Here is a 27,958-nt window from a genome sequence, read left to right on the forward strand (position 1 = left end):
GAAAATCTAAAATGATCAGGTTTTCTAAATTGTTGGCAATTAATTTTATCAAATTGTTTCATCTCTAGAGTCTTCTCCCGTGCCTGTGTGCATAATCTCTACCTTTCAAAACACATCAAGTCCACCATTTTAAACTGAAATGTCCATGGGTGCAAATGTCATAGTACATTGATAACCACAGACTGTTGAACCTGTGATGGACTGGCGTTTCTTCTGCCCAGTGCATGCTGGGACACATTTCTGCAGTTTCTGCACCCTGAAACACAGTAACCAAGTAGAGAAAACGAGTGACTGCATGCTGCATTTCACTACATGATTTGGTGGTTATTTGTCATTCCTGCCAAAGTCTGCATTTTCCAGTTTATTCTTCACATTGAACTCAACATTATCAGTGCATTTAGAAATATAAATTGATACCATTATGACCTTTAACTTGCCGATCCACCAAATGGACCTAATTTCCCTTTTGAGGTTTTTTCCCCAAACTAAAACATAAAAAAGCTCTAATTGTGGATAACATTTGTGTAAGGGGGCAATACTTGACTGCTAAATTTTATAAAGAAACTGCTGTATGTGTATGTGCACAAAGACTGTTATCAATTTTCTTGGGGGGGGGGGTCTAATGCCTTTTGTATACCACTTAAAAATGTAATTTATAAGAAAGGTGTCCTCTGTGTAAAGGTTTTTTTTTTTTTTTTTTAAACATATTCCAGGCCTGTATAGTTTTGTACAAACTGCTTTCCTTTGCACTGGTTGTCAGCTGAAGTGGAGCCAGAGGGAAACCTTGATGGGTTTCCACCACTGCAGCTGGCTTGGTTTCATTAATTAACAAATAAACTTCTGAGCATGGAACCTTCCTCTTGGGAGCAAATCAGTGTCTGAACAGCTGCTCCCTTTCTGCTGGGATACTTGTGAGGGAGATAACCTTATTGTTGGTGTATGAAATGAGGAAGGTTAACTCAGCATTGACCAACTTGGAAACTGTAGTAAGCTGCAGATTCACAAAACGGCATTTGTGTAAAATGATATTCTTGAGAGGATGGGGAAATCATTATTTACATAAAACACAGAAGAGATATCCTCTCTCACCCTAGTTAATGGTTCACAAACGTGCAAAAAATTACAAGAACCAATTAGTTTTTTTGTTGATTTATTAAAGAATTATAACAACTGGTAACAAACATATAAATGTTAAACAATAGAAAAGGTAAGGCATGTATAGTAAACATCCAGTGTTGAAACCATCAACTTTATATTCTCCACAGAATATTATTTTTGGTGAGAAGCAGCTGAAGAACTACAAGGTTTTTGCCAACACTATCATTTGTACAATTTAACTACATATCCTATGAAAGTTAAAGTGCTCAGAGCTACAAATCAAAACTGAACATTGCAATAATGTGACACTTGAAACTCTTAAGGATTGGAGATATGGTTCTATAACACCTGATTACATGCTGCTGCTATGTTGTATTAATGTTTTGGGTGCAGTGCACTCTTGTTACCATATTGGTTAATGATACATTCAATTCACTGTAATGAAGAACAAAGGCATTGCTGTCTTTTCCCACTACAACACAATGACACAGTCTGTCTGGGCTGGTTCACAATGATCATGGTCGTCTGCCTCACTGATTTCTTCGACTGTTCAGTATGGCCTGAATGCTGAGTGTGAGCTGTGGAGAAATATGATTGAAACCTGAGAATGGCTGTTTGGGCACATATGCACAAATAAACATGCACACACACACACACACACACACACACTCACGTGTAATATGGACTTACGGTTTGTTGCTGTGCAAGGATGTCTCGATAAAAGGCCTGTCTACGCTCCTGCTCCTTCTCATCACACAGTCTCCAAATCTCAGCCTTGGTCTTAATGTGGTCTTCAGGCAGTTGAGGATACTGGTGCCACTGTTACACAATTAAATCAATGTTCACACAAAAGGTACAAAGAATATTCTGAGCCTCAGCTGATCTTAAGTGTAACACACAGTAAGGTTGATAATTGAGAACCATTATCAGCTGCACAAAAAAAAAATCAAATTAATGTGCACACACAACTCATGAATAGGGATGGGTACCGAAACCCATTATTAAACAGGCCCAGGGGAAAAACTTTTAAAGACCGGAGTATCGATAAGCTCCAACATTATCGGTTCTGTTCTGGGTACTTGAGAAATTAAGAAAATAGATTTCCTTTTTATTATTGCAATATAAAAGTGCTTTTGCACTTACAGATGAGAATACAGTTAAAGGACCAGATCGATAAATGGTATCAACAAAAGTAGTAGTGCCTTTAAAATCTTAACGATATCCATCCCTACTCATGAAGGCAGTCATGAGCACGAACAGTCAAAGCACGCTCAAGTGGGAAGTTTTATCATGTCTTGTGACATTTTCTGTCTTATTTTCAACACATAAAAATCCTCCCTTTAGTGCACACAGATACTAACACAGCAGTTTCTACTTTCTGTCCTTGAACACAGAATTCCTTTGACACAAGACAAGATACAGTTGTATCTCTCCCAGGAAGGAAAAGGATTAAGAGCCTGGGAGATCGACTGTTCATTATGTCACACAACTTAAGTTCTCTATAAATGATAACAGACAAAGAAGCTAAAAAAGAAATGATCACAATATTCAGACATTATAATAGACCTTTCACAACTTTTTTAAAAGGGTATTTATGTATGGGATGAATTGAGATGTGAGAATTGAGATTTTTCATAATTAATTGAAAAAAAAAAAAATGCAAATCACAGTTTCCTAAAGCACAAGGTGATGTCACTAAATTGCTGGCTTTGTCTGACCAACAGTCCAAAATCCAGTTTTAATCTCACATAAGACAAAGCTCCGCTCCGACCTGAAGGTGTTCAAATGTATTGTATGAACGGAAAACACAGCAGGTCAAAGAGAGGCTGGTGATTCGATCAGTAAAATGACATCTACTTGATGTTGCTTACTGCTACTATTGCTGCTCTTCATTGCAAAGTCATTGTGACAAAATGTAACCATGATTATTTATTTCACCTCAAAAATGAAACCATAATGCTACCTGAACAAAAAAAATTCCAGCTACATCTGCAGCAGTGCTTCAGTGAAATGTTAAAAGCCGACACAGCCATAAATCATCCATACGCTGAGGGCGCTTAGACACAGTATAATAATAACTCATGATTATGAACATACTGTATATTTAATAAAACATACTGTAGGTGTCAGACACATCCTTCCTCGTTTCCAGCTTGTTTTCATTACTGTAAAAAATTCACCCTGATTTTAAATACTTTTATTTACCACATGACTTAGAGTCACTCACCACTCGTAACAGGTAGTCTTCAATAGTGTGAGACTTCGTCTTCTGCATTGACAAGAAGGCCACCGATACATTTTTTCTGCACTTGTTAAGCAATTCCTGCAAAGAAATTTTATATAAAATGTTGTATAAGACACAAACATCACCAGTAGCAATTCTAAGAAAAAGTTTTAGAAAATTATATGTATTTATACCAATAATTCTTCATTGCTCTTCTTCTCCAGAGTTTCCTGGCTCGCACTGACTGAAAGGTTGGATGTGTTTGACTGAAGAAAAACACAGGCACACATTTACATACAGTAAGCAGACAGCATTATGACGTAGAACCCAGAGTATAAAGTCTTGGGCATCATGATGTGGCTCATGATAATTTACGATTTGCAGTGTGCAGCGTTTTACCTCGGCCTCGTACTCAGCCCAGGCATCTTTGCGTTCTGCTTCACTGAGCTCCTCCTCTTGTTTATGGTCCAGCAGAGATTCATGCTCGTGGTATGACACTATCTGGTCTTTACAGGTTTGCAACAGTTGTGCCAGGACCTTATCCTGAGAATCAGACACAAAAAGTGATTCCATATTGCAAGTTCATCATGTAAGGATTTGTCACACTGCTGTGTGTCATATTTTTGTGGCGTCGAAGCAGAGACCTGACAATAACAACTGTGACATCACCTTTGGCGAAACAGAACTGGGTCTCTTGCTTTTCTTAGAGTTTGGGTCGTTCAGCAGGTCCGGCTCAAATATATACAGTTCAGTCAGTTCAAAAAGGGTGAAGTGCCTCTCAATCTGCTGCTGATCTACCACTCGATAGGACAAAGACTGCTTGGTCACCTGACGATCATAGATCTTCTCCTCCATGGTGCCCTGGAGATGAAAATAACAGCAATAAAAAAAAAAAAAAAACAGACTGGAAGATTTTATAGCTTTGGTAAAAATACAGCAGCTCCAGGAAATCCATGTCCAACACCTTATTTTACTTCTTTTTTTTTTTTTGTTTGTGAAATTAAATTCTTAGAGAATTCATCAGTAATGGAAATAAGAAGGATTTCATCCATCATTGTTAAATCTTTTTCATGTTTAAACTCTTAATATTTACATAACATACATAATGCAGCTCAGGACCCTTTACATTTAATCTCAGAAGATTCACACTGATACCATTAAGTTTCTTTATTTAGATAATAGACAAGGATAATCATGGGAAAATTCTTATTTACATATAACAAAACCTATAAAAGTAAACTGTAAAGTTTGTTTAATAGCAAGATCAGTTCACCACCACTGAACACATTTCCTCATTTCCTCACGTTTTAGGCAATATTAATGAAGACCAGTGAGCTTACCTGAGCTAAAAAGCGGTACACACACACTTGTTTCAGCTGACCAAAGCGGTACACCCTGTATATGCTCTGTATGTCATAAGAGGGATTCCATGAGGCATCAAAAATGATGACCCTGTTGGCTGCCACGAGGTTTATGCCAAGAGAGCCAGCTCTCGTTGAGATGAGAAACAATCGTCCGCTAAAACAAAGATTGATAAAATACAATTAGAAGAGAGACTTTGTCAGGACACTGTCAAACATTCCTTATTATTCCAGTATAACTTGTATAAAAGATGGAACAGTCAGATAATCTGTACCGGACATTGGCAGCACTGTTGAAATGATCTGCCCATTTCTTCCTGTATGTAGCACTGGTGGAGCCATCCAGACGGTAATAATCAATGTTTTTAATCCAGCTGCCTGCTGTTAGAACAATAAAGCACAAAAATGAAGTACCATTAAGTAAGACATCTTCTAAAGTTATTTATATTTTCTTTATCATGAACACAAAAATACCTTTGGATGATGATGGGTTTCTTGCATGGTGAGAAGCCTGTAGAAAATCCTCAATTAGGTTTAATGAGATCAGGGACTGACTGAACACAAGCCTTGAAATGCAAAAATGGATTTGGTTAGATGTGATTACAAGTCAACATCTTGAAAGACCACTTATATGTATAAATCTGTTTAAATTTGCTTCAGATCAGAAAAGAAACTTACACTTTATCCCCCAGATCTTCGGCCATTCTGAGAATCTCAAACAAGAGCACCATCTTCCCTGAGTGCTCCAGGATTTTGGCATCCACTTCAGACAGCAGACTCTTGTACCAGCCTTCATCTGCACTCTCAGACTTTGAGCTAGTGGTTGCTTTCTCTCCTATACAGAACATAACATAGGAGAAACTGTATTAGGTTGTACGCTACAGGTTTGAAGTATTCATGACACATGGAGCTTTAATACCTTCCACTACTAGAGCATCTTTGGACACAGCAGCGCTAACCATTGTACTGTTGTTGGGGTTTGTCTCTTCTGTTCCTTCGTTCTCTTTCAGTCCACTACACCAAATAAAGGATAAAATGTAAATTAGACAATAAAGTTGAGAACTGCAGTTTCTGTGAAACAGCAGGTAGAGAGAACTTCAGATTTTGAAGTTTCTTGTTCCAAAGTTGATGCATTTTCTAGCACCATTCTACACAATACCTAATCTTTGACTGTGAACATATTATACCTCTCAGGCAGAGTGACATCTTCATTTCTCAGCAGAGCTGCTGCTTTAACTTGGTTCTTCTTTTCAAAATGCCCCTGACACAAAAATCAGTTTAAGTGTTAATTAACATTTTAAACACACATGTCAAAGAAGGAATCAACATGTGTTCAAGGTACCTTTTTTATTTTGCTGACATAGCTGAGCTGAAGGCACCAGGGATGAGTCCAAATTCGGCTGAGCACCTGAAAGTCCTTGAACAGGTTTGCTCTAGTCCTTATCTTTGCTGCGTTAACCATGGAACCCACACCTGAAAAAAAGATGGTTCTTCAGATGGTTGACCCCAAAATTCTAACAAAATCTAATAAAAACTAGAATTACCGCTTCACAATTGTATGCCTCAGCCACTCAGACTAGTTTCAGGTTACATCCCTGTTTATCCAGAATCATATAAAATATTAAACATTTGTGTGAAATAATTGCTGTGCGGCGTCTTGAGTTATGGTTAAAAAGTGTTTTGTGCGGTCACTGTGACCTTGACCTTTGACCACCAAAATCTAATCAGTTCGTCATTGAGTCCAAGTGAATGCTTGTGCCAAATTTCAAAGGGATTCCCTTGAGGAGTTCCTGAGATAATGCATTCACAAGGCCAAAACCATGATTTGTGGTCAGCAAGACCTTGACCTTTGGCCACCAAAATCTAATCAGTTCATCCTTGAGTCCAAGTGAATGCTTGCACCAAATTTGAAAAAAAATCCCTAAAACCGTTGCTGAGATATTGGCTCACAATAATGGGACAGACGGACAACCCCAAAACATAATGGAATAAAAAAAAGACACATTTTACAGGATCTGACACAATTACTGAACCTATCTCAGCCTTTGATGATTTAATGAGATGAGTGTTAAGTAGTTATGTTTACATGGGGCCTAAAATTCCAATTATAATCAGTTTAAAAGCCCCCACATTTGTCCAATCATAGCCCAGCAAAAAACTTAAACTCAGCAACATTAAGAGTCTTCTATAATTGTAGTAATCGTACATCTGCATTCGTTACGGCAAAAATATGAAGATTGACTCTTACCAGTGACGTGGTCAAGGTAGTGGCGGTACAACTTATACTGAAGCGGGGAAACCCTCACTGCCAGCACGTACTCATGTTTGGGAGGTAGAAACTGTGTCAACTCAGAGTAATCTCTTCTCTAGGAAAAAGATGAACACAGTGTAGTGAGACCTGGAACATAAAACCAAACTGTATGTGTACATGTACCGATTTTTATTTATTTTTACCTGCACACATCCAGCCAACATTGCATGAAGTACATGTGCTCGCCTCTTCATGATTCTGACATCTTTTGGCGTGGAGTCAGCACATTGCCCGTTCTGTATGGGGTTGATAAACCGGTTTCGGAATTCGCCCAATGAGCCCAGGAGATTCTTCTTGATGAAATTGACCATGCAGTGGTCTGTGGGAACAAAATATGCTGTATCAATATAAAGAGTTTAATTTCAAAATAAAATGTGTTCCAAAACATTGCACCTTAACCTACTTTACTGACTTAGATCTGACTGTGAGGCAGAATTTGTTTTAGTCCTGACATTTTGGGTCATTAGAAACATCTGATTTGTTTTTTGTTTTTTTTTTTAAAGTATTTACCGAGTGATGTATGTCAAGTAGCCTTGTTGGCCCTGTACGTAGTGTATTTACATTTACATTTACTCATTTAGCAGTGTGGTAGTTAGGCATGTGAGCGTGTTAGAGGTATTAGGAGAGGAGGTGCTCTCTGAAGAGATGAGTCTTCAAAAGATTCTTGATGATAGAGAGGGATGCCCTGTCTTGATAGCATTTGGTAGATTTTTCCACCATCAGGGAACCACAGATGAGAACAGTCTGGACTGAGACTACCTTGTGTGCAGGGATGGCAATGTCAGAGGACATTCCTTGGAAGAACGCAGTGGCCAGAAAGGACCATAAGTTTGTATGATTGAGTTAAAGTAGATGGGTGAAGACCCAGCAGTCACTCTAAAGGCAGCATTAGTGACTTGGATTTGATTTGAGCCGCCATGGGTAGCCAGTGAGCTGATCTTTTTGGTTGATCGAAGACCAGACGCGCTGCCACATTCTAGACCATCTGAAAGGGTTTCACTGTGCGTAAAGAGAGGCCCGTGCAGAGGTTTAGTTAATGTCAGAGAGACAAACTGAGATCTGTTCAGAGACCATAGGGTCGGCTGGCAGGACCAACATGTATAGTTGGGTGTCAGGTGCATAGCATTGATATGAGACGCCATGTGAGCGAATCATTGGACCCAAGGAGGTGGTGGACAGTACAAAGAGAAGGGGTCTGAGTACCAATCCTTGGGGCACCCCTGTGGGAAGGGGATGAGATAAGGACGTTTTTCCGTGCAATGACACACTGAAGGAGCCCCAAGCAAGACAGAATTCAAACCAAGAGAGTGTTTTGCCTGAGATACCCATATCAGAGAGAACAGATAGAGGGATGTGGTGTTTCACCATATCAATGGCTGCCGATAGATCCAACAAGCGTGTGCAAGCATGAGGAAAATGTATGCCATGTGTTGTGAAAGATGATGGTCTCATTGCAAATTACTGCACATTCTGTATATTCTACATCACTTCAAGCAAAGTTTGGCCTCATATCTTTAATATGGCATATATTATAATGCGGACTTACACTCAATCAGGTTATTTTGCAGTGGTGTGCCAGTTAGCACCACTCTTCGTCGGGTCGTGACAGCATTCATAGCTTTGGAGATATTGGACGCATCATTGCGCAGGATGTGCCCTTCGTCACAAACCACAATGTCTGGGCCTGAAAATAAAAAACAGATAATAACTGTGTCAATAAGGAAAGAAATGACAAATTCAACAGGAAACATTTTAATAACATTATGACATTACAAAGTTACTGTACCGGGGTCCACGAGTATGCTCTTTAACTCTGTCTTCCACTGCTCGTTGTTGATTTTCTGGCCTAGTGACAGGATGCGGTACATCTCATAACCAATTATCAAAACACCTCCATCTCTCTGCCAGCTCTGCAGAGCTCCAAGTCGTTCTGAAGGATGCTTTATTGTAGCCAGTTCTGTAACCTGTAACAAATTTGTGTTTGAACAATCACTACATATAGACATTAGGCAAAAGGTGTGACATAAAGCATCTGAAGCACAAAATTTAGTCCCACACGCTTATGATTTAAAATAATTAACTGCTTTGAAACCTTGACTGTATCCTTTCCCATGTTTCCTTGCCATTTTTTGAACTCGCTGACCCAGTTGAGGATAGTATTAAGTGGACACACAACCAGGGCTGTTCTGAATTTCAGGTTTCTTGACAGCAGGACTGTGTGGAGGAATGCGACCACCTATAAGACAACACAACTATGAATATGAGGGATAGACAATTGACCACAGATAATAAAGCACAACTAAGGACCAAGACAGTAATAACAATGTAACAGGTTAAGGGTACACTGGCCTGTTGGCCCACCTGTTGGGTGATGTACATACAGTAAGTGGAAAGGATGCACTTCAAATTTGTAAAACTAGCAATATCTACGGCAACTTTGGCGTATTCCATTGTCTAAGACAAATCTAAGTTAACATATATTGGAGGTGCATATGTTTATTTCTTCACCTGCAGAGTCTTCCCCAGGCCCATGCAATGTGCCAGTATACAGCCTGATCCTGGAGAAGAGTTGGCCTTCTTCACAGACTCACAACAGCTGTCCCAAATAAACTGGACACCTGTCGAGAATAAAGAGAACACGGTAAATTGGCCTGAATACAGCTGTTAGTTAACAGCATTAAATAATAACATTAATTAGCTATTCGTTTGCATTAATAGCTGAGTCTCATACCTATAACAGACCAACAGGTGTGTCACATTTTTTTTTATTGAAATCAAACAGACAAATCTTTTTGGATTGATCAGTAACCAGTGCAGTTCACAATCTCCAACCATTCTAAGTATATTTTTTGGGCTTTTTATGCCTTTATTGATAGTGCAGTAGAGAGAGACAGGAAATGGGGAGGCAGAGAGAGGGGGAATGACATGCAGCAAAGGCCGTCCGATGCGAGACTCGAACCAGGGCCAACTGCAGCGAGGACTGTAGCCTCTACACATGAGGCGCCTGCTTAGACCACTACGCCACACGACGCCCAATCTCCAACCATTCTTGAAGATATTTTTGCATTCAGACAGTATGTAAGACAGTGTAAGTGAAAAGAGAGCACAAACTAACCATCCACCTGGTGAGGCTTCAGGCATGTCACCAGGTTCCTGTGCACCTGAACGAGGGGCTTCTTGGTCTCCTCATCCTGATCCAGGACCAGCTTGGTGGTGATGGGACACGCCACTTGAGACAGCTCATCCGCTATGACAAATACCTGGAAAACAATGCCACACAATCACAGCCAGAATTTTGTGTATTTGCTCCTCCTCTTAATAAAACCCAAACCGTGTAATACTTATAGTGATACAGAAATACAGCCTCTTATGAGTATGGCATTTGATTCAAGTCCTGTTGTAGATGTCTGAATGTTAAACTAATGTAAATATCCAATGAGCATCACCACAGTGAAGTTTGAGGGTTTGTTTGACCTGCCGTGCATGCAGTACCTCTCTCCTGTCTTCCATTTGTTGATCCCTATCTGCCAACCGTTTGCATCTCTCCTCCTCCTCTCTCAGCGCTTCCTGGGTCTCAGCACGAAGATTCTCATCTTCAATGATTTTGCGGATCTTTTTGCGTCTTTTGGGAGTGCCCTTAGAGTCGATATCCTCCTCTCCATCTTCTGGATCACTCTGCTCAAACACAGAAAGATCCATCAAGAAATATGACTATTAGACACAGGAGCTAACTCCCCTTCCCTCACCTGGGAGGTAAAAATGAAGTTAATATCAGAGATGAGCAGATACAGATAGAAATTTTACATAACTTAAATATAACATCAGCTGCTACCTTTTCAGTGCTTGTGTCAGACAATAAAATGAAGGGCACTTCTTTCGTCTGTTTGAAACTACGGGGTGTTTCCTTCACTTTCCTGGTTAATCTGGAGCTAAAAGGAGAGGATGAGAAATGAAAATGAATTGATGAATTTAGTACATGTGCAAAGTATATACTGAAGTGTGAATACTAAAGTACTGGTCCTGCAGTAACATTCACTATTTCAGAAGTAAATATAGCTATTTTTACTCTATTACAAACATTTTTTTGTTAAATATTCAGTTAAATTAAGTTAACCTGTTAAATATTCAACATAAAAATGTGGTCCAATGCAAGTCTGCTTTCTACATTAATCTTGATCTGTGCTTGATTTGTTTCACTGGTACAGTGTACAACTTGGATGGGCACAATATCATGAACACCTGTACAGTCTAAAGCAATCACACACATTAGCCCAGCAATAAATGCTAATACATAATTTAGCTTTGAAGCTGTCAGTCGCTTCAAAAATTGACATCACATAGGATTAGAGGATTATCAGTTGTGTTTTTTTAATGAAAGTAATTTGTTTTTATTGCATTACTGTATATTATCCAGATGTGCATTGTTTTGAGTGCATCCTCTGCATTAGGACTAAGTCTATGTATTCTTTCATATTAATTTACTAGAAAGACCTTGTAACTTTTGAAAAAAAAGCTGTAGCACAGTAATTCACTTACAAATGAAATTGAATTCATAAGAATTAAAATTTCCCCATAACTCAACTGAGTACACTCAGGGTTTTTTTCTGCTACAGCCTTAATTGGTCTGGTATGACCAGTAGCTAATGGTGGTCAATGTTATCCTATGTTGCATAGGCTAGCTTTAAAGGTATAACACCAGCCACATACTGTAGATAGAAATAAGAGTAGTAATGTAAATATAAAAGTTTAGACACATATAATTCTGTACTAATAAAATTCTAAATGCAGCGCTTTTATATTTAATGAGAGTATTTTTATGTTGTAGTGCTGCTACTTTCACTTAAGTGGAGGACTCAAGTACAGTCCTTAGAGTATCCAGGATCATGTGCAGAGAACTGAATTTTACAGGTGTAAGGCAAATTTTAATTTAAAATCAGAGCAAAGACATTCATTTTTGTTTTTTAACATTTTACTTTTGATGTTGACATCAGCTGCCATTTAATGTACCTTTTAAGCTTTTCTTCTTCTGTCTCATCCTCTGACTGACTCAGCTCCTCGCTCATGCCAAGGTCATCCAGGTTCGACTCTGTATTGTCACCACTGCTTCCACCATCAGCTTGACAAAAATCAAAATCAGACATTTGAGCAACAGGTATTCCCTGTAAAGGCAGATCAGTTTCTAATGTTAGAGATGTCCTTACAGCTCAGACATTTGCTGCTGGCTTTTTTCTTGCTCTTCTGCTTTCCTACTTCACTCTCTGCCGCGGCCTTATTACTTGATGTTTCCTCATCCAAGGTGAGTTTGTGGCGTAGCAGATGATGCTTTGTCTTTGGCCCACCGGACATGGCGTCAGATGATTCTGAGGCCAAGTCTTCCCCTGTAGCAGAGATATATTCCATATTTTCTACCCACATTGACAGATAAGGTACCTGACAATTGGGATTCTTTCTGTTCACAAGTTCGGTAGTAAATTCAGCAGTTAATTTGAATAAAACTGGAAAATAATTATTGTGCTTATTAAAGACGCACAAGAAGCTAAAAATGTGCCACTTTAAAAAAAGAAATACTTACCATTTTCATCTGTTCCACTTTCCTTATTGCCTTGTCTGACCTCCTTGTCATCGTCCGACTCATCAGATTCATCCTCCTGCGTGTCCTCATCCGAAGAGATATCATCACCCGAGGAGTAGTTGGCTTTGATTTGGGCCAATAGCATTTTCTTAGCGATTCTTTCAAAAGTAGAAAAGAAGGGAAAGGTACCTGAAGTTCAATTCATGATCAGTAACATCATTTTCAGTTGGATATTGTTAAAAATCACAATTAAGTATAGCAGTTAACAGTTAGATTTCAAGATTTAAGTCATTCTTAGTGCTGGTTGGGCGCTAATAATACCTAAGTTGTTGGCCTTAAAAAGAAATGACCTATAAATCAGATCAGATATCTTTCTCTAGTCAATCAACATTATGTGTCAATGCCAAGTCTTGAACTGATAAGCCAATTTTACATTCTGTTGGTCACGTCACAGACCAAGTGAAATACCATAACACCAGAATACATATATTTAAAATAATAGTACATAAAATAAGATAAAAATGAGACAGAGACGTTTTTAAGAGTAAGAATTTATTACAAGTATTCTTCACAGAAAAAAACAGACATTTTCTTGGTTTATTGTCCTTCGGATGAGGAGGGATATTTAAGTTTTTTTTCCGACAGTTTTTCTGCTTGAAATGTCTGTCAGGCATTTTGTCAATTGTTTTCAATTGAAAATAAGAATGATATCGACCTGTAGTTCATCCGATCATGGCAGCTCAGAGTGAAAGAGCTACAGGCTTTTTTTAACACAAACTGAGAGCTGACTGAAAGGCAACATATTACTCTGGTACTACCAGCCAATTAATGTTGTCTTAAAGGAGGAGAAAAAACGTCAGACAAAAACAGTGAATCACTAACAAAGTCTCTACATAAATATTTGCTCAGAGGGAAATGTTTGTTAAGTGGTTTTAACATTTTTATATTCCAGTGGAATACTGATGCATGTGTTAAATACTTTGTTTAGAAAATTATGATTTAATACCATATTGTGTTTTGGCCACTCATTAGTACATACAATTAGCAACTCTCTTAAACCCCTTCTACATCTTCCTGTGTTCAAAGCACATTTCCCAACACAGGGCTGACCTATAATTACACATAATAATCATGAGTCCAACAGCTTTGACGGGACCAGGGTCTGGATCAAGTATATCTACTCTCTGGTCAATTGTACATTCCACATCACCCCTTTCTCAACATGTACTGTGCACACAGGTCTGACCGTGATCTGAAATTGGGTAGTCGATGCAGGTCACTGGACATAAGATAACTGCCAACATCCAATGAGAGTTTATTGTAAAAGACTTACTGTATTACAGTAAAGCAAAGCCAGAGGACAGCAGCAGAAACAGACCAGAGCTTTGGATCTCATTTGACATGTTTTGACAGAGGATGACACAGAAAAAGCAGAAAAACACAAAAAGCACTGAAGAAAATTTAAATACTACCAAAACGCGAATTTGGCATTGTTGCCATTGGAAATAACATGCTGTGTGGTTTTCAAAGCAGTAACAGTACATTTAATGTTTTAGCCCACTAACTATAAACAATATGAATTTTACATTTCTGCTGACCATTTTTCTGTGCTACTACAGCTACACTACACTACAGCTAAAAAGAGACTTCTGGGGGGAAAAAAACAAAAAAAAACAAGTTTCTGCTCATAGGAGGCTACATAATTCCACATTAAGTGATTGTTGCCTAACAGCACTATATTCACTGCTGTGCTGTCAGGAAATCCAACCTGGAAAAAACATGAGAAACAGACATTTATGTCATTAAAGGCATAATGAGAATTTGGTCGCTTCTTGCATTATAATGGTCGTTGTTTCACAGCCCACTGTCAATTCTCAGATATACAACGTTCCTATAAACATCTGAAAGCACTGACCTGAAAGGATTTTTAACACAAATTGGTTTTATCTGCAGCACTCCAAAAAAACAAACAGCAACAGCTTGTTCTCTGCTGGTTCACCTCTCAAGCAGGGTCTAAGGCCCTGTTCAGAACTGGTATTAACATCTGTCTCTGGTGATCCGATCACAAGTGGACAGTTCCAAGTTCAGGTGTGAATGCACCCAAGATGCAAAGAGGGCGCATTTGAGATCTGCTCACTCAGATCACATTCTGAGGTGGTCTCGGCCACATTCTTTTTGCAGTATGAATGCAAATGCATCCTGGGCCTCACTGAAGGACCGCCTACTCTACTGACATCCTCTGCCACAATCTCCTTAGTCCCTCCACTATTTCATAAAGAACCAAAAATATTTTACTAAACCTCTCCGTGCCTCACACACACACACACACACAAAACAGACCCACACACACACACACACACAAAACAGACCCACACACACACACACACACACACACACACACAAAACAGACCCTTCTTAGCTAAAAACAACCATGCGTACCTGTTCATTTGCATACAAAGCATGTGGAGATACATTTCAATGCCAGGTGTGAACTGATGTGCTTAGAGCTGAGCACTTGTGATCGGATCACCCGAGACACATGTTAATGCCAGGTCTGAACACAGCCTAAGTCTCTGCAATTTTAATTGATAAAGGAACACTATGCTTTAGAAAATGGTCAGCAGTAATGTATACTGTGTATAGAAAGTGGGGTAAAACATACAAAAACACAAATTATACACAATTAGACTTTTTGGCACTAGTGGAGTAATTTCTGAATGCTGGTGACAGTTGATTTACTTCATTGTTTTACAGCTGCATCCTCTATAACATTTTGTATGGGGTCAGAGTCAGATGACCTCCCATTTCAACACCAAAATCTCTAGCCAAACCCTACATGATTCTTTAGGGCTTTGCCTTGAGCAGACATGCCAAAATTTTATCAACCTCCACTGTACTGTGGTGGTGTCAAAAATCTCAGACCGATATCTCAAAAACTCAGCAGATAAAACCGACTGTCTGCACATTGCTAATAGTGAAAAACTATGCATTTATAATTTGAGTGAGCCACCCTTTAAGAGAATTTCTGAAGGCACCACTGTAAGAGAAACAAAATGACATGTCTCTGAAATTTATATATATATATAAACTTTTTTGGTAGAGGACACAAATCCTGAAATTACAACTTCAGCACATTGAATATATGCAAAAGGACATGTTCCCAAGCTCCAACAGCAATTTGACCAGGTGTATCTATGTTTCAAATATTTCAACACTACAAGATACAGACAAGACCTGAGGTCAGTGCTGTATGCATGTATATGTGTAAAAGTGACAGTAACAGCAATGCGATAATATCTGATATCAATAAATATCACTGAATGACAGGAAAACTGAACAGCAGCTCCACTCATTGCGACCCAAATACTTACAATGGGACAAAGATCATCTTGGCATTGAAATAATTTTGGAAAACAGCTGGGTGCTGTGTTTACAACCTTTACTTGAGTCTCTTGACATTGTCAATGAAGCCAGTAATGCACTGAATGTGTAACATGCATGTTCACAAGCTCTGATTAATTCAATGGTACAAATGAGCACTCTAGCCATTCACCATCTGTTAGTCTGGCATGATGCCTGCTGTGAAGTACACTGGGTGTGATTGAGAGAGTAAGTGGGCCAGCCGGGCTGGTATTTGTAGTTTTTGGAGCTGCAGTAATACATTTTTTCAAGAGGTCAATATTATCAACTCCATTAGTAGCTTGCACATCAACTAGATTTTAAAGAAGAGAGACTACTACCAGGTTACAGAGTATTATGTAATAACAAAATTTATTATTCATCATGGTTGCCAAAAGCAAATAGCAGAGCCTTGATGTTGATACCTTAAATATACCACTGCAAAGAGGCAAAACAAATGCGCAATGCCCAGTGACATGTAACCACAAATCAAACCTACTGCAATTGGCTGTAAACTTGGTTGTCTACCATGATTTGCATAAAGCTAAACACCAATGGAAAAAAATTTAACAATTGTTTATGGTGTTTGGGGTGAGAGCTGTTGGGGGCTTTGGGTGTTTATCATTAGAATAAAATTTCTAGGCTAAAAAAACGCACCAATCTTTCTGTTTGTTGGATTGTGGGAGTAGCCCTATAACAAATCCTGAGATTTACAGATGATCATGATCATCATTATAGTTTTTTCAAACCAAATTAGGAAATCAGACTCTGAAATAATGCATCAACACTTGTATTAAATACAGGCACACTCTTGAAAATGAGGTTCAAGCCTTGTTTGGTAGAAGAATTCCTAAATATATTTGTGGCCAAAATAAACAGTGGCTGCAACAGGAAGGAATTTTAACTTTTGTGGCTAAATAACATGATCCTAAAATCCATTTACAGAGCTGTGTACATCACATCAGAAATTTTAACAGACAATCATTTTTGCCATTTGATCATAACTAAGTTGTCATAATGAAACCCATGTAGAATTACTTTTAAAGCAGTATATCAAAAAGATGATTTCCAAGGTGAAGCATAAAAGTTCTGCCTCCCATAAGTGAACACAAAATATTAACGAGGGAGATTTGAGAAAAAAAATTACTTAAAATTTTTTATTTTTAAATAAAAGTGTGTGCAAATACGAAAGGTATGTTTCAAACTTTATACTTCACCTGTAATAACAATATTCCATTTACTTATATTACCAGTGATGCACAGTGGAGGATAACAGTTCTTTGTGCATTCTGTAACAACACAGGAAAGTATGCTGAGGTTCAAAACTTTCTAAATACGCAAGAACACTGTCACTGAAAAAAAACTAATATATTAACAGGTTGAGGTGTAAGGCAAAATAAGTTTCAGTCATTGTTCAGATTTATATTTGTATTTCTTTAAGGTCTGTCAACTGCAGGGCTTTCCCTTTGTATATGCTTAATATACCAGGGAGAGGAAGTGTGGTATAAGAAGTAATACAAATAAAAATTTTAATTTAACTTAATTTAACTTTATCGATTGAATTTACATGGTTGCATACTAAAAAAAAAAAAAAAAAAAAAAAAAAAAAAAAAAAAGCACACAAGCCTCTTCTAAACAAGGTTCTGTCTCACTGCACCATGTGAGGCCAGAGTTTCACAGTGTTGCTCTAGAATGTGTATTTGATCGCTGGGCCCCTACTGCAGCTACGTTTTGGTCGTGTTTGAATAGACTGCAACTGAGTCTTAATGACATGGATGTTCCTAGATTTTGCACAGAGGTTAGGGTTCGAAGTTGCAGCCTTTCTTCCACATTTAGGGTGCTTTACAATGTCTAGATCCGGGCTTTTTGAACCATACCTATTTTCTGGATCATCATCATCTTCTGCTGCCCACGAGAGCCCGGAGTGCTCCTCATCTCCTGTGAGCACAAAAAAAGAAACAAATTGTTTAATTATATATATTTAATTAAATTGTTTAACTAGTCATGTTGTTTGAAGAGAGAAAGAGAGAGAAACTACCTCATAGTTATTATACCATTTCAAACAATAGACAGACTGCTAGCTAACAGAATTGCCTCTGTGCAGCTCATTAAGTACAACATGGCACTGGCAAATTCCCCTGAGACAGTCTGTGCCTAAGATAGTGGTTCCCTGATGAGCATCACCAGTTTTTCTTCTCTGTGAGTCTGTCCATCTGGAAGGTTACTCTAGTGTCTGAATAAATCTTGCTAACCTTAAACTTGGTAATACTATGGCTAGCGACAAAGCACTTTTTTTTTTCCTTATTTTAAAACACAAACACACTACAGGTGAAACTTAAAACATTAATGATAAATCCATAAAAACAAATACTGTATTACAATGCTGTATTTAATGCAATTATTAAAAAAATGTAAACCTCATCTTCACATGCTTTTAACTTTGTTTTTGGTCTCTACCTACTTCTGGGGGAAACATCTGGCTCTTTAGCTGCTTAATGCTCCACTATATTCACCAGCTAGCCACAAGCTGTGTCTACTACACACTGTGGGAAAAAAAATATAGTCGCTTTAACAGTTGCCTGCTGTGAAACAAAGGTCTAATCAGCTTCAGTCAGTTTCAGTCCACAATTTCTAATTAACAACTGACAAGACATAGATCATTGACAAGTTAGCATAGACCTCATACAGTATAGATACATAATAATCAAAGACTCACCTGATGATTGGTGGAATGCTGCTGCTCCCAGTAAGGCCTCATCTTCAGTGATCGGCTTTATCTTCTGATCACTTCCGTCACTTCCAGAGTCATCATCACGTTCATCTTCACTCAATGAGGTTGACGACTCCATTGCTTCCTGACGAGATTTAGCCTTAGACTTCCCAGCCTGTATCCTATCGTGCTTTTTAGCCACACCTTTCTCCTCTCTTTTGATGAGGTGAGGCTTCCCTATTGACCTCAGCCTTTTCAAGTGTTGTATTTTCTTCTGGGAGTCTTGATCATCACTGGAGAAATCTGTCCCACTTTCCCTTCGAGCTTTGACTCTTCTGTCATTTGAGTCAGACTTGGGGGAGCGGTCCAGCATTTTGCGTTTGCGGCGCATCTTCTCTGGCGACATCGGGGTGTTCTTAGTGAGCCAAAAGAGACATTTCTTGGCCACCTTAGTTGACGCTTTTCCACCATCCTCATCACTCTGCAGGTCATCAGAGCTTTGCGTCAGAGCTGCTCGCTCAAGCAGAGCTGCAGGGACTTCATCTGAGTCAGAGTCATCTCTTGCTCTGCTTAGACTTTGTTCTTCAGTGTTTTTTGCAGGTACTGTGCTGGGAGTTTCCTCAGGGTCAGAGTCACTGTCACTGTCTGCTGCAGTAAGCGACGATTTGCCTGTGACATCACTTGGTCGGCGCAAAGGGGTCGTCTTTACGCGAGGAGACCGTCTATTGCCATGTTCCTCTTCTAAGTGTTGAGATGCACTAGAATTGTCATTGCTCATCTTGCTGTCAGCTGTCTCTTTATCTTCTGATACATCTTTTCCCTCTGACTGTTTATCCTTCATGTGGATGTCCTCCTCCATCTTTGGGGCATGAGAGGAAGGCTTCTGATCCATAGGTACAGGTGTAAGTTTTACTACTAATTTTTTAGTCATGTTGACCCCTGTTTCTGACAGCTTCGGGCCAATCTTTTGTGAACTCTGCCTGGCTTCATGTGAATCTGAATCCATGTCTTCCCCAGGGCAGTCATATGTACTTCTCCCATCTACGAAACCCTTGGAGTCAGAATCATCATCGTTTTCCAAATGTTCAGCTGCCAATTTCTGCAAGTTGCCAAAGCATCTTTCTTCAGAGATCTCCGGCTCTGTGTCTGTTACAGTTTGTCCATCAAAGTCATCACTAAGGAACTTTTCCCAACAGCTCAATACATCCAAGTCACTGAATTCTTCCTTCAGGCTATCCTCAAGTATGACAAGTGATTTTCGCAAGCCTTTAACTACTGACAAAAAAGACTTCAGATACAGCTGGCGAACACCAGGTGCTTGTTTGTTTCTTGTCACAGTATGAATGAAATTGACAAATGTTCGGTTTAAGGTGTTTGTTGTGTCCACTAAGTGTTTGGCCTTTTTGGTCATGTCCTTGGGAATCTGCAGTGTGTTATAGTTGAAAACCACATTACCATCCATACCAGTGTGATCCCATTTATCCAAAGGAATGTTTTGTGGTAAGTGTGGCAACATGTGATAAAGTCCAGATTTCCCCGGCTCCGCTCGGTTCCTCTTGCGCTGCTGTTGCCACAGATGCTCCATGCTCTCCAGGACATTGTCACAGGCCACAACCAAGTCGAAAAGGGGATCTGGACTACACACATAGCAGTACCATTTACTCTCCAAGATGCCAGACAGCTCCTTCCTTCCCAAATTTCTTAGAATGCACTTCTTGCAAAAGGCATTACTACAGAAGTCACAACAGATCAAATTTCCTCCTTCAGCACACCATCTACATGAGGAAGAAAAAAAAAAGACAACAAAGACAGTTGCTAAAAGCTTAGTACCAAATAAATTAAGGAAAAGGTCTTTATTTCAGTGAAAACATTAAATAAAACTTATGCTACCTGCACTGCTCATCCATTCCATCTCCATCCTTACTGATGTCGTCACTTAAGTAATACTTGTAGCAAGACTGACAAACCAAAACATTTAATGGAAAAGTTACAGACAACTTGAACAAAAAGTGCATTAGGAACATGCAAGAGATTTTTTGAACACTACAAATGCACTTGAAATTCTATAAAAAGTATCACAAGCTTGTTTATTGCAATGTAAATGCTTATTAGCAAATATTTCTTATGGCTACAGTAATATTTTAAGCAAAAGTGCATTTCTTAAAACCAAGCTTTTAATAATATTAATCTGATTGATCATAGCAGTCAAATAGTTATGTTTCTGACAGAATTTGTTTAGTATACATATTATCCATTTGAATATGAAATGACAGTGCCTGAGTGGATAAAATGTACACTTTAGTTTTCAGTCTGATTCCTCTACAATTTTACATCTGTCTGCATTATTTAATATTTAGGTAATTCGTTTGATGACACACTCAAAACTGACAAATCAAATTGCTTAAATTGCACATCCAAATACTGGGGGGCAGAAAGATCATGACAATTAAAGAAATGTAGACTTATAAAATCCATTAATTTACACTATCTTATACATGCTGATTCATTGGGGAGAACACGATTCAACTGTCTAGAAAAGATTAGCTTTTTGGCATGTTTTTGGTTTTTGTATGTTTTAACTATTTTATACAGTTGTATGTTTCATGTTTCAGTAAATAGAAGCCAGCCAGTCTGCAAATTATCCCCACCATTCATACCAGTACTTTAATTAAAAATGAATGTCATGCTCCCAAGGCAAACAGAGAAATAAGAGAAACTGGCGATGCCTTTCATGTGCCAAATTATGGAGCTTCCTAACAGAAAACGATGGGATACTTCGATACTAAAATTTAAAAGGCATGATACTCTCCACTGTCACTGCCATTTTAATCATGATAACCAATTCATGTAAACTTCACACCTTCATAACAAGGTAGGTATTCAAAAAGGTTTCTAACTTTTGAAGTTGTATATGTTCATGAGTGCCAACTTAAAAAGGTCATAGATAATAGTAAAAATGAATCAGAATAGCACTGATAATCGAGGATTTGTTTCTGACATATCAAAAAGCAAACTCACCTTGCAAATAAGTACTTTCAGAACTGGATGCCGATAGAGGGAATCTCTCTGGAAGTGGTTAACTTGTCGGCCACATGCAGTGCAACTGACAATTCCGATGTGTTCAACTCCTGCGAAAATAGACCACTGTCATCACCAACAAAGTGGTTATAAATATAGCTTGATGGGTTTCTTCCAACAGTGTGAGACTCAATCGCTACTTAAATCCACCTCATTCTGCTGGTAAGATGTCTATGAGCAAGACAACTGGTTAGAATAAAAAACACGCTTGCCTTAAGCAGTATGGAATTGAAGTGAAGCCTTTATTTCAGAGTCAGTGAATCAGTTATCTCTCTCTCTCACAACAAGATAACGACCAAGCTGCATTTAGACAGAAAGTGAAGTGCATTTTCCACTCCCTATGACTACTGATGCGTTTTTTTACATTCCAAGCAAACAATGGATGAGTACACTAACAAGTGCCTTGTTTTTGTTTCATTTGTTACAAGATGGATTTGCATGACCACTGTTTTTTATGTTGAAGAAATGGCTGCCTGAGTAATCATGAAGTGATGTGCAATTTTATGACAAACCAGCAATGACTGACCTCCACGTCTTCTTGAGAAATCTTTCCGCAGTACACCGGATTTGCGGCTGCGAAACTCCGGACCCCTGAAGTCATCTCTTCCATTATCAACTGGTTCAGGCCTGACTAATACAGTGCCTGTGTAAACAAACCATACCAACATTCAAAATATATAAAAATATTCCATCATGGCCTTAACCTGGAGACCAATATAAAGACTTCTTACACCCTACAGATAGTAAAATACAAAACACAAATATAATTACTGAGTTGTGTCTACCATTTTTCAGTCTTGCAGTTGGAAAAATACAGATACAGGTACTAAAGAACTAAGCAAAGATAATTAACAACACATCAACACAGCAACAAGTATATGATGAGTGTTGTAGTCTGAGGCAACCTGCCAAAAGTTCCATAGCCACACAAATTCATTGGACACCAATCAACCACTGACATTATCTGCATCTCAATTTGTCCAGAAACGGTTATGAGTCTAAGTATATAATCCTATTTAATGTCAAAGTAGCAGTGTGATAGCAGTGAGAATCTTAAAGACCTACCTTTAGGCAGTCTAGTTATATCAAGGTGACCATTTGCATTGAATGGTAAATCCAAGTCCTCACTTGCATTTGAGTCCCCAGATTCATCCAGACCAGAATGCTTTATGACAACAGAAGGTTTTCTGTAATATCAGTGAAACAGAAGAAATATAAGTCACAGATATCTTTTAATATTTCCCACAGTCTAGCAGTTTACTTGGACTGTGAAAGTTTATTTTATTTCTTATTTATTCATTTATATATTATAAACCTAGTTTAAACCTAAGCTACACAAAGCGAGTATAACCTAAGGATATTACAGCCAGGTGAAAATAGTCACACAGCAGCTATTCGACTATTTACAGTGGCATGTTTTTTGTCCTGTTAAAAACGGTGTACAGGATGGCACAAATTGTTGCAATGTGCCGTTTAATAAGATTCATTCTAAACGTCTGCCATTGTCAGGCCCTTATGAAAAGCCACTATAGCAGGAATGCTTTTGGAAGTCAGGCGACAAAAAGGGCGACAAAGTCACCGTAAAGGGGAGGTTGTGGTGGATGAATGGGTTGAGCACTGGACTTTCTCCAAGGGGCTAGGGTTGGACTCCCAGTAAACCAGTAGTTTATTTTTACTTATTTTTAGTCTTAGTTTACTTATCTTTTATTAATACATTCAGTTTTCAGTCATAGATTGGTTAGGTTTAGACAACAAAACTAGTGGGTTAGATTGCCCTAAAATAGACCCTTTCACAACGTTACCCACATGCTAGAAAGCCTTTCTGCCAGAATTTCTCCCATGAGACTCACTGAAATGGTCCAAGAGAGCCTAAAACCCGGCTATCCACCCTGGGAGCAAATAGCACTATTGGCTACAGACACCTGGGTGTCACTCCAAAGTCTCCATTATACACTGTATTTGTGCATGGAATCTGGACTCTTTGAGTAAAGATGTAATTGCATTATCCTCTATTTCTATGTATCACTGCAATCCATCTGACTCCAAAAACAAAACTTTATATGGTAGTGTTAAAATATATCTAAGCTGTCCTCCAATTATTGACACTAAATGACACACAAAGTGATGATTGTGTTATGCTGTGGTGCGTTATCTATGCTTGCAGGGTATGGATGAAATGCAAATTCACCTTCTTGAGTACTTGGTATCCACTCCTGCCTGCAAAGCAATACAGTCGGTTAGTTTGGTTGTTACTGGTAGTGACCAGTGGCATGTTTGGTGTTGAAACCATTACAATAATGGGGAATGTTCATTCAGCAGCAAGTACTTAATTTGTTATGCAAACCATGGAGACTATGAGTCACGTGAGAACGAACAGAAAGCATTGATAATAACGACCTCCAAGGAGTTAGACGACTGTTCAAAAATCATAAACTACTCACTGAGTATTTGGGAGAGACCATGGGAGACAGACAAGAGAGATTACAAGTGGGCTAAATATGAGTAAACATCTGGTTGAATGTTTAAGCAGTGGGCTACTGCTTAAAAAAACCACATTGAAGTACATTTATGTAAACAAAAACATAAGGAGGCTAAAGTGGGGAAAAAACCATTTGAGGTGATGCAAGTGGACTTTTGGCATTTTGTGGATGGAGGCACACTGGACACATGGGAATATGACGTAAAATACATGGCAAGCCATGTAACAAAATTTCTGCTGTTTTGAGGAGGAGTTCATGTGAATTGTCCTTGTCAGAAACTCATTTGTATGATTATTCTGACACCACATGAATGCAAGGTTAGTCTTGTCATCTCTGTATTAAAAGTGAGGCAAGTGAAAAAGATGTTATTTATTTTTGTTTGTTTGTTGGCAATGGTTTGTGAATTAGTCATCAGTTCATTCATAAGGATTAACTACAGACATTATTGTACATTTTTCATATTCAAGTTTTGCACGGGGGCTTCAATATCCACAACAAAAAAAATGTTTCATCCAATGTGGCACTGTTGTAAATTAAATGTGAACATTTTTTGGTGGATCCAGTTAAAGGGTTACTTGCACCATTACTTCCCACAATGTACAAATCCATACAAATGATGACAGATATGACAAAAACACAAAGAATCTTCAGTTACCTCTGCTGCAGTATGACCTGTTCCCACAGAGCAGCTCCAGTTTGTCAGACCTATGAACAGAAGATCAGTTAAAAAGTTTGTAAAGCATGTGAACATGACAAGAATTTTTCCATCACTCATCAATGCATTAATCAGAAGCTGTACCATCAGAATCCTCTAGTGTTGGTGTGCCATTGCTGTCCTCAACAGTGGAATGAGCCAAGTACTCATGCAGCTTGTTGACCAATACATTCAGCTTGTTGGTAGTAGTACTTCAGTCAAGAAAAAAAAAAGAAAAAAGAGTGTGATTATGGTAAACTTAAAAACAGAAATGGCTAGCCGGTTGATCAACTTGTTGGATAGAAGCCATATTTACATATTTTGTTAGTATTAGTAACAGTATTAGTAAGTGATTTCAGTGGAATCAATTGTTCATCATCTGAGAACCCATTAAACATCCGATCAAGAACATATTCGGCGTCTACATCTCAACTTTTACTGTCCAATACAGTAGTAGGCACCAATTTACCTTGAAATATGGAAATAAAATACCATGTTTCACAAAATATTATGTTTCAGCTTTCTATAAAATAGTGATGAATGAAACCTGACAAAATTGACCCATTTCAAGGGCTCCTACAAAAGCAGACCATCAATGCAGCTTGTTGTCCAGATTTGCGAAACACATCCAAAACTCTAATGCTCTGTATCTTACTGTTTGCTGTACATTTATAAGCTGTTTAATAGAGCATTTTGGCAAGAAATTGAGAAAAAAAAACACCTGGACATTCGATAGTTTTGGTGTCTGTTGTGCTGCAATATCCCAGAACAGGAAATACAGCAATTCAGTCTGGCCATCAGGGCAGAGACCCACCTACAGTATATGGGCTGCATTCAGAGGATCCAGCCTCTGATGTTAGAAACAGCTACTGAGATAAGTAATGAACTTATGGGAGTGAAGGATTCAACATTGCTAATTGAGTTGTTAATCCATAAACTCTTCCATGTCACAGTAGTTGTGAAGGTGTTTTCTACATAATGCAGCAATGAATATAAACTTTCCTGAACTGTCCAGTACTGTTAAGAGTGTCGCAGCTTTACATGGACTGTCCTGCTGATTACTTGGAAGGACAGTGTAGAAGAGCTTAGATAGATTTCATTCATCCAAGCCCTTACTACAGCAATGTGGGAGATAAATAAAGCATTTTAATCATGTTTTTTTCTTGGCTCTTGTTTTCTTTCTGCTAAAGGGTATGATTATCTATCTGACCACTTTTAGCAGGCATGACATGGTGAATTAAGAAACTAACTTAGGTTCAAAAAAGCAACTTCACATTAACACACAGTGGCCAGTTTTCTAGGTACACCAGTCAAACTTAATGAAGTCTAGTAAACCCTACCTCCATGAAGAGAATGCATGCTTTTGTTTTAGAGAGGCGTTGATTAATTCTTATGGTCGTGTTGTAGGTTGTAAGTAATGTTGTTGACCCGTATTTCTTTACATTGAAGTGTTAGTGGTGTTTGGTGTACCCTGAGCAACAGCACAAATTATTGGAAATACCACTGTAAAGATCGTAGTTCAGATGGGCATTATAACCTTCATGAATGTCGGATTTTAGAATGCACTTGCTCATTATACCAGACACACTGGCAGCTAGGATGGGTTACCTTCAATGTAGCAATAGCTATGAACAATTAACTTACATTACCACAGGTACGTCAAGAAAACACGTTTTTCTAATATATGCCGTTTAGCCCGTTAACAATAACAAAATTGAAGTTCGTAGCTAACTAAACTAGAATTATCTTTATTTATGGTATCATTCCAGTTAGCTGATACAGCTAGCTAGTTGCTAAGCTAGCTCGTCGTTATACCTACTGGTAGACAACCGCATTTCAGTCCACAGTTTTTACCTGAGCATCGCTGTAGACATATCGCGAAGCAGGTGAACAACCGAAGTCATTCAAATCCTTGTCGTCTCATGATACTGAAATAATCTGGTAATAAGAATATGGCGCTCAATCTGCGTTTCGTTTCCCATCACAGGCGAAACTGAAGACAGAATCAACAACAGCCAGTGAACGGTCCGTGTTTTTTTTTTTTTTTTTTTTAACGTGCTCCACCTTTAATGTTAACCTATTGCGCATTGTCGCCACCTGCTGGTCCGGAGTATGGATCAGCCATTTTTCCGATAAGCAGATTTGCTGTTTATCGTTTCTTTCATGGAAGCAGCTTATATCATATGCACCATTATACTTGTTTTTACAGGTTTGATTGGTGTTATTTCGTTTGCACTAAGATATATCATAAAACTATCAATGTTTCTCTCGCCTTTCTCAAACAAGCAAATAACTCCTGGTACATTAGGCTATTTGTTAAATCTTAATAGGCTATTATTTAGTGTAATTTCTTGCATATCCTGCAGCCCTGAGTTTCGCTCTAATCTTACTGCGCGTCTCATATTTCAAGCCACACATTACACCGACTGCTCTTTTTTGTCCAACCTCTTGTCTCTTCTTACAAGACTCCCCTGTGGCTCTAAAATCATTGTGTCTTTATAAGATACCTTTTCAACATTTGACACAAAGGACTTCTCGGTAGCTCTCCATCCTAATATTCTAATATCCTAACAGTCTATTATCGTTTTCCTGTAAAACCTTTGGCTTTTGTATGTTGTATGTTGTATGTACAAAAACTGTTGTTGTTCCTTGTACCACGCATTACTTTGCAAAAGAATCCAGCCTCTCTTTCCCCTTCAACAAAAGCAGAAGCTGACAAGGATGAAGTTTCAAATAACAAGTCTGCAAACCTTTGAATTTTGATGAAGGAGGGACATGAACCTGTTTGCACAGCAAAATGAATAAGAAAAACTAATTTCTTTCCTAACCCTTCCATCCATTGTGGTATTATCAGCACTGTCGATATCATGACTGTGTACCACCATGTTTTGTGTGTTCTGATCCATACTTTCTTTCCTGGGATTGGGGGTGTCTTCTTTTCAAGTAACTGGTACCCAAAATTACCCTCTAAAATCAGCATGAGTAAACATACAAAAATACAGCCATAGTCACAAAAAACAATTGTATGTGA

At 38.5% G+C, this 27,958-nt stretch overlaps 1 protein-coding gene across 3 annotated transcripts; it reads right to left on the bottom strand.

The window, feature by feature from the left end:
* Positions 1 to 1,148: 1,148 nt before the first annotated feature.
* Positions 1,149 to 26,931, bottom strand: LOC111234319 (transcriptional regulator ATRX-like). Of its 3 annotated transcripts, none has more exons than XM_022762330.1 (35): positions 26,782 to 26,931; positions 25,033 to 25,139; positions 24,889 to 24,938; positions 23,942 to 23,970; positions 22,819 to 22,940; positions 22,280 to 22,396; positions 21,694 to 21,803; positions 20,566 to 20,633; positions 18,682 to 20,450; positions 17,843 to 17,903; positions 12,567 to 12,724; positions 12,196 to 12,372; positions 12,002 to 12,110; positions 10,827 to 10,923; positions 10,487 to 10,669; positions 10,110 to 10,254; positions 9,503 to 9,612; positions 9,087 to 9,230; positions 8,781 to 8,958; positions 8,541 to 8,678; positions 7,138 to 7,313; positions 6,932 to 7,049; positions 6,026 to 6,156; positions 5,871 to 5,944; positions 5,603 to 5,697; positions 5,412 to 5,518; positions 5,158 to 5,194; positions 4,959 to 5,064; positions 4,663 to 4,840; positions 3,992 to 4,183; positions 3,722 to 3,865; positions 3,517 to 3,588; positions 3,326 to 3,421; positions 1,789 to 1,917; positions 1,149 to 1,676 (listed from the first exon to the last, which is right to left on the bottom strand). In XM_022762330.1, the coding sequence occupies exons 1-35, from the start codon at positions 26,829 to 26,831 to the stop codon at positions 1,629 to 1,631; spliced, it is 5,625 nt and encodes a 1,874-aa protein (XP_022618051.1). In that variant the 5' UTR covers positions 26,832 to 26,931; the 3' UTR covers positions 1,149 to 1,628. The 3 variants fall into 3 exon arrangements, with proteins under 3 accessions (XP_022618051.1, XP_022618049.1, XP_022618052.1); XM_022762328.1 differs by having other exon boundaries at positions 5,158 to 5,249; positions 5,362 to 5,518; XM_022762331.1 differs by lacking the exons at positions 1,149 to 1,676; positions 1,789 to 1,917; positions 3,326 to 3,421; ... (1 more) ...; positions 3,722 to 3,865; positions 3,992 to 4,183 and having other exon boundaries at positions 4,714 to 4,840; positions 5,362 to 5,518.
* Positions 26,932 to 27,958: the final 1,027 nt, after the last annotated feature.

Source organism: Seriola dumerili, unplaced genomic scaffold (assembly GCF_002260705.1).
Source record: "Seriola dumerili isolate Sdu_G_001 unplaced genomic scaffold, Sdu_1.0 BDQW01000449.1, whole genome shotgun sequence".
Classification (NCBI taxonomy): Eukaryota; Metazoa; Chordata; class Actinopteri; order Carangiformes; family Carangidae; genus Seriola; species Seriola dumerili.

Bases quoted from the DNA above. Each gene is read 5' to 3' on its own strand.
- LOC111234319 (XM_022762328.1), bottom strand. From the start codon at position 26,831: ATGACTTCGGTTGTTCACCTGCTTCGCGATATGTCTACAGCGATGCTC. The intron at 21,804-22,279 runs GTCAGTCATTGC...CTATTTTCGCAG, and splicing joins TTTCTCAAGAAGACGTGGAG to GAGTTGAACACATCGGAATT. The intron at 4,184-4,662 runs GTAAGCTCACTG...TTTCATCTCCAG, and splicing joins TGTACCGCTTTTTAGCTCAG to GGCACCATGGAGGAGAAGAT.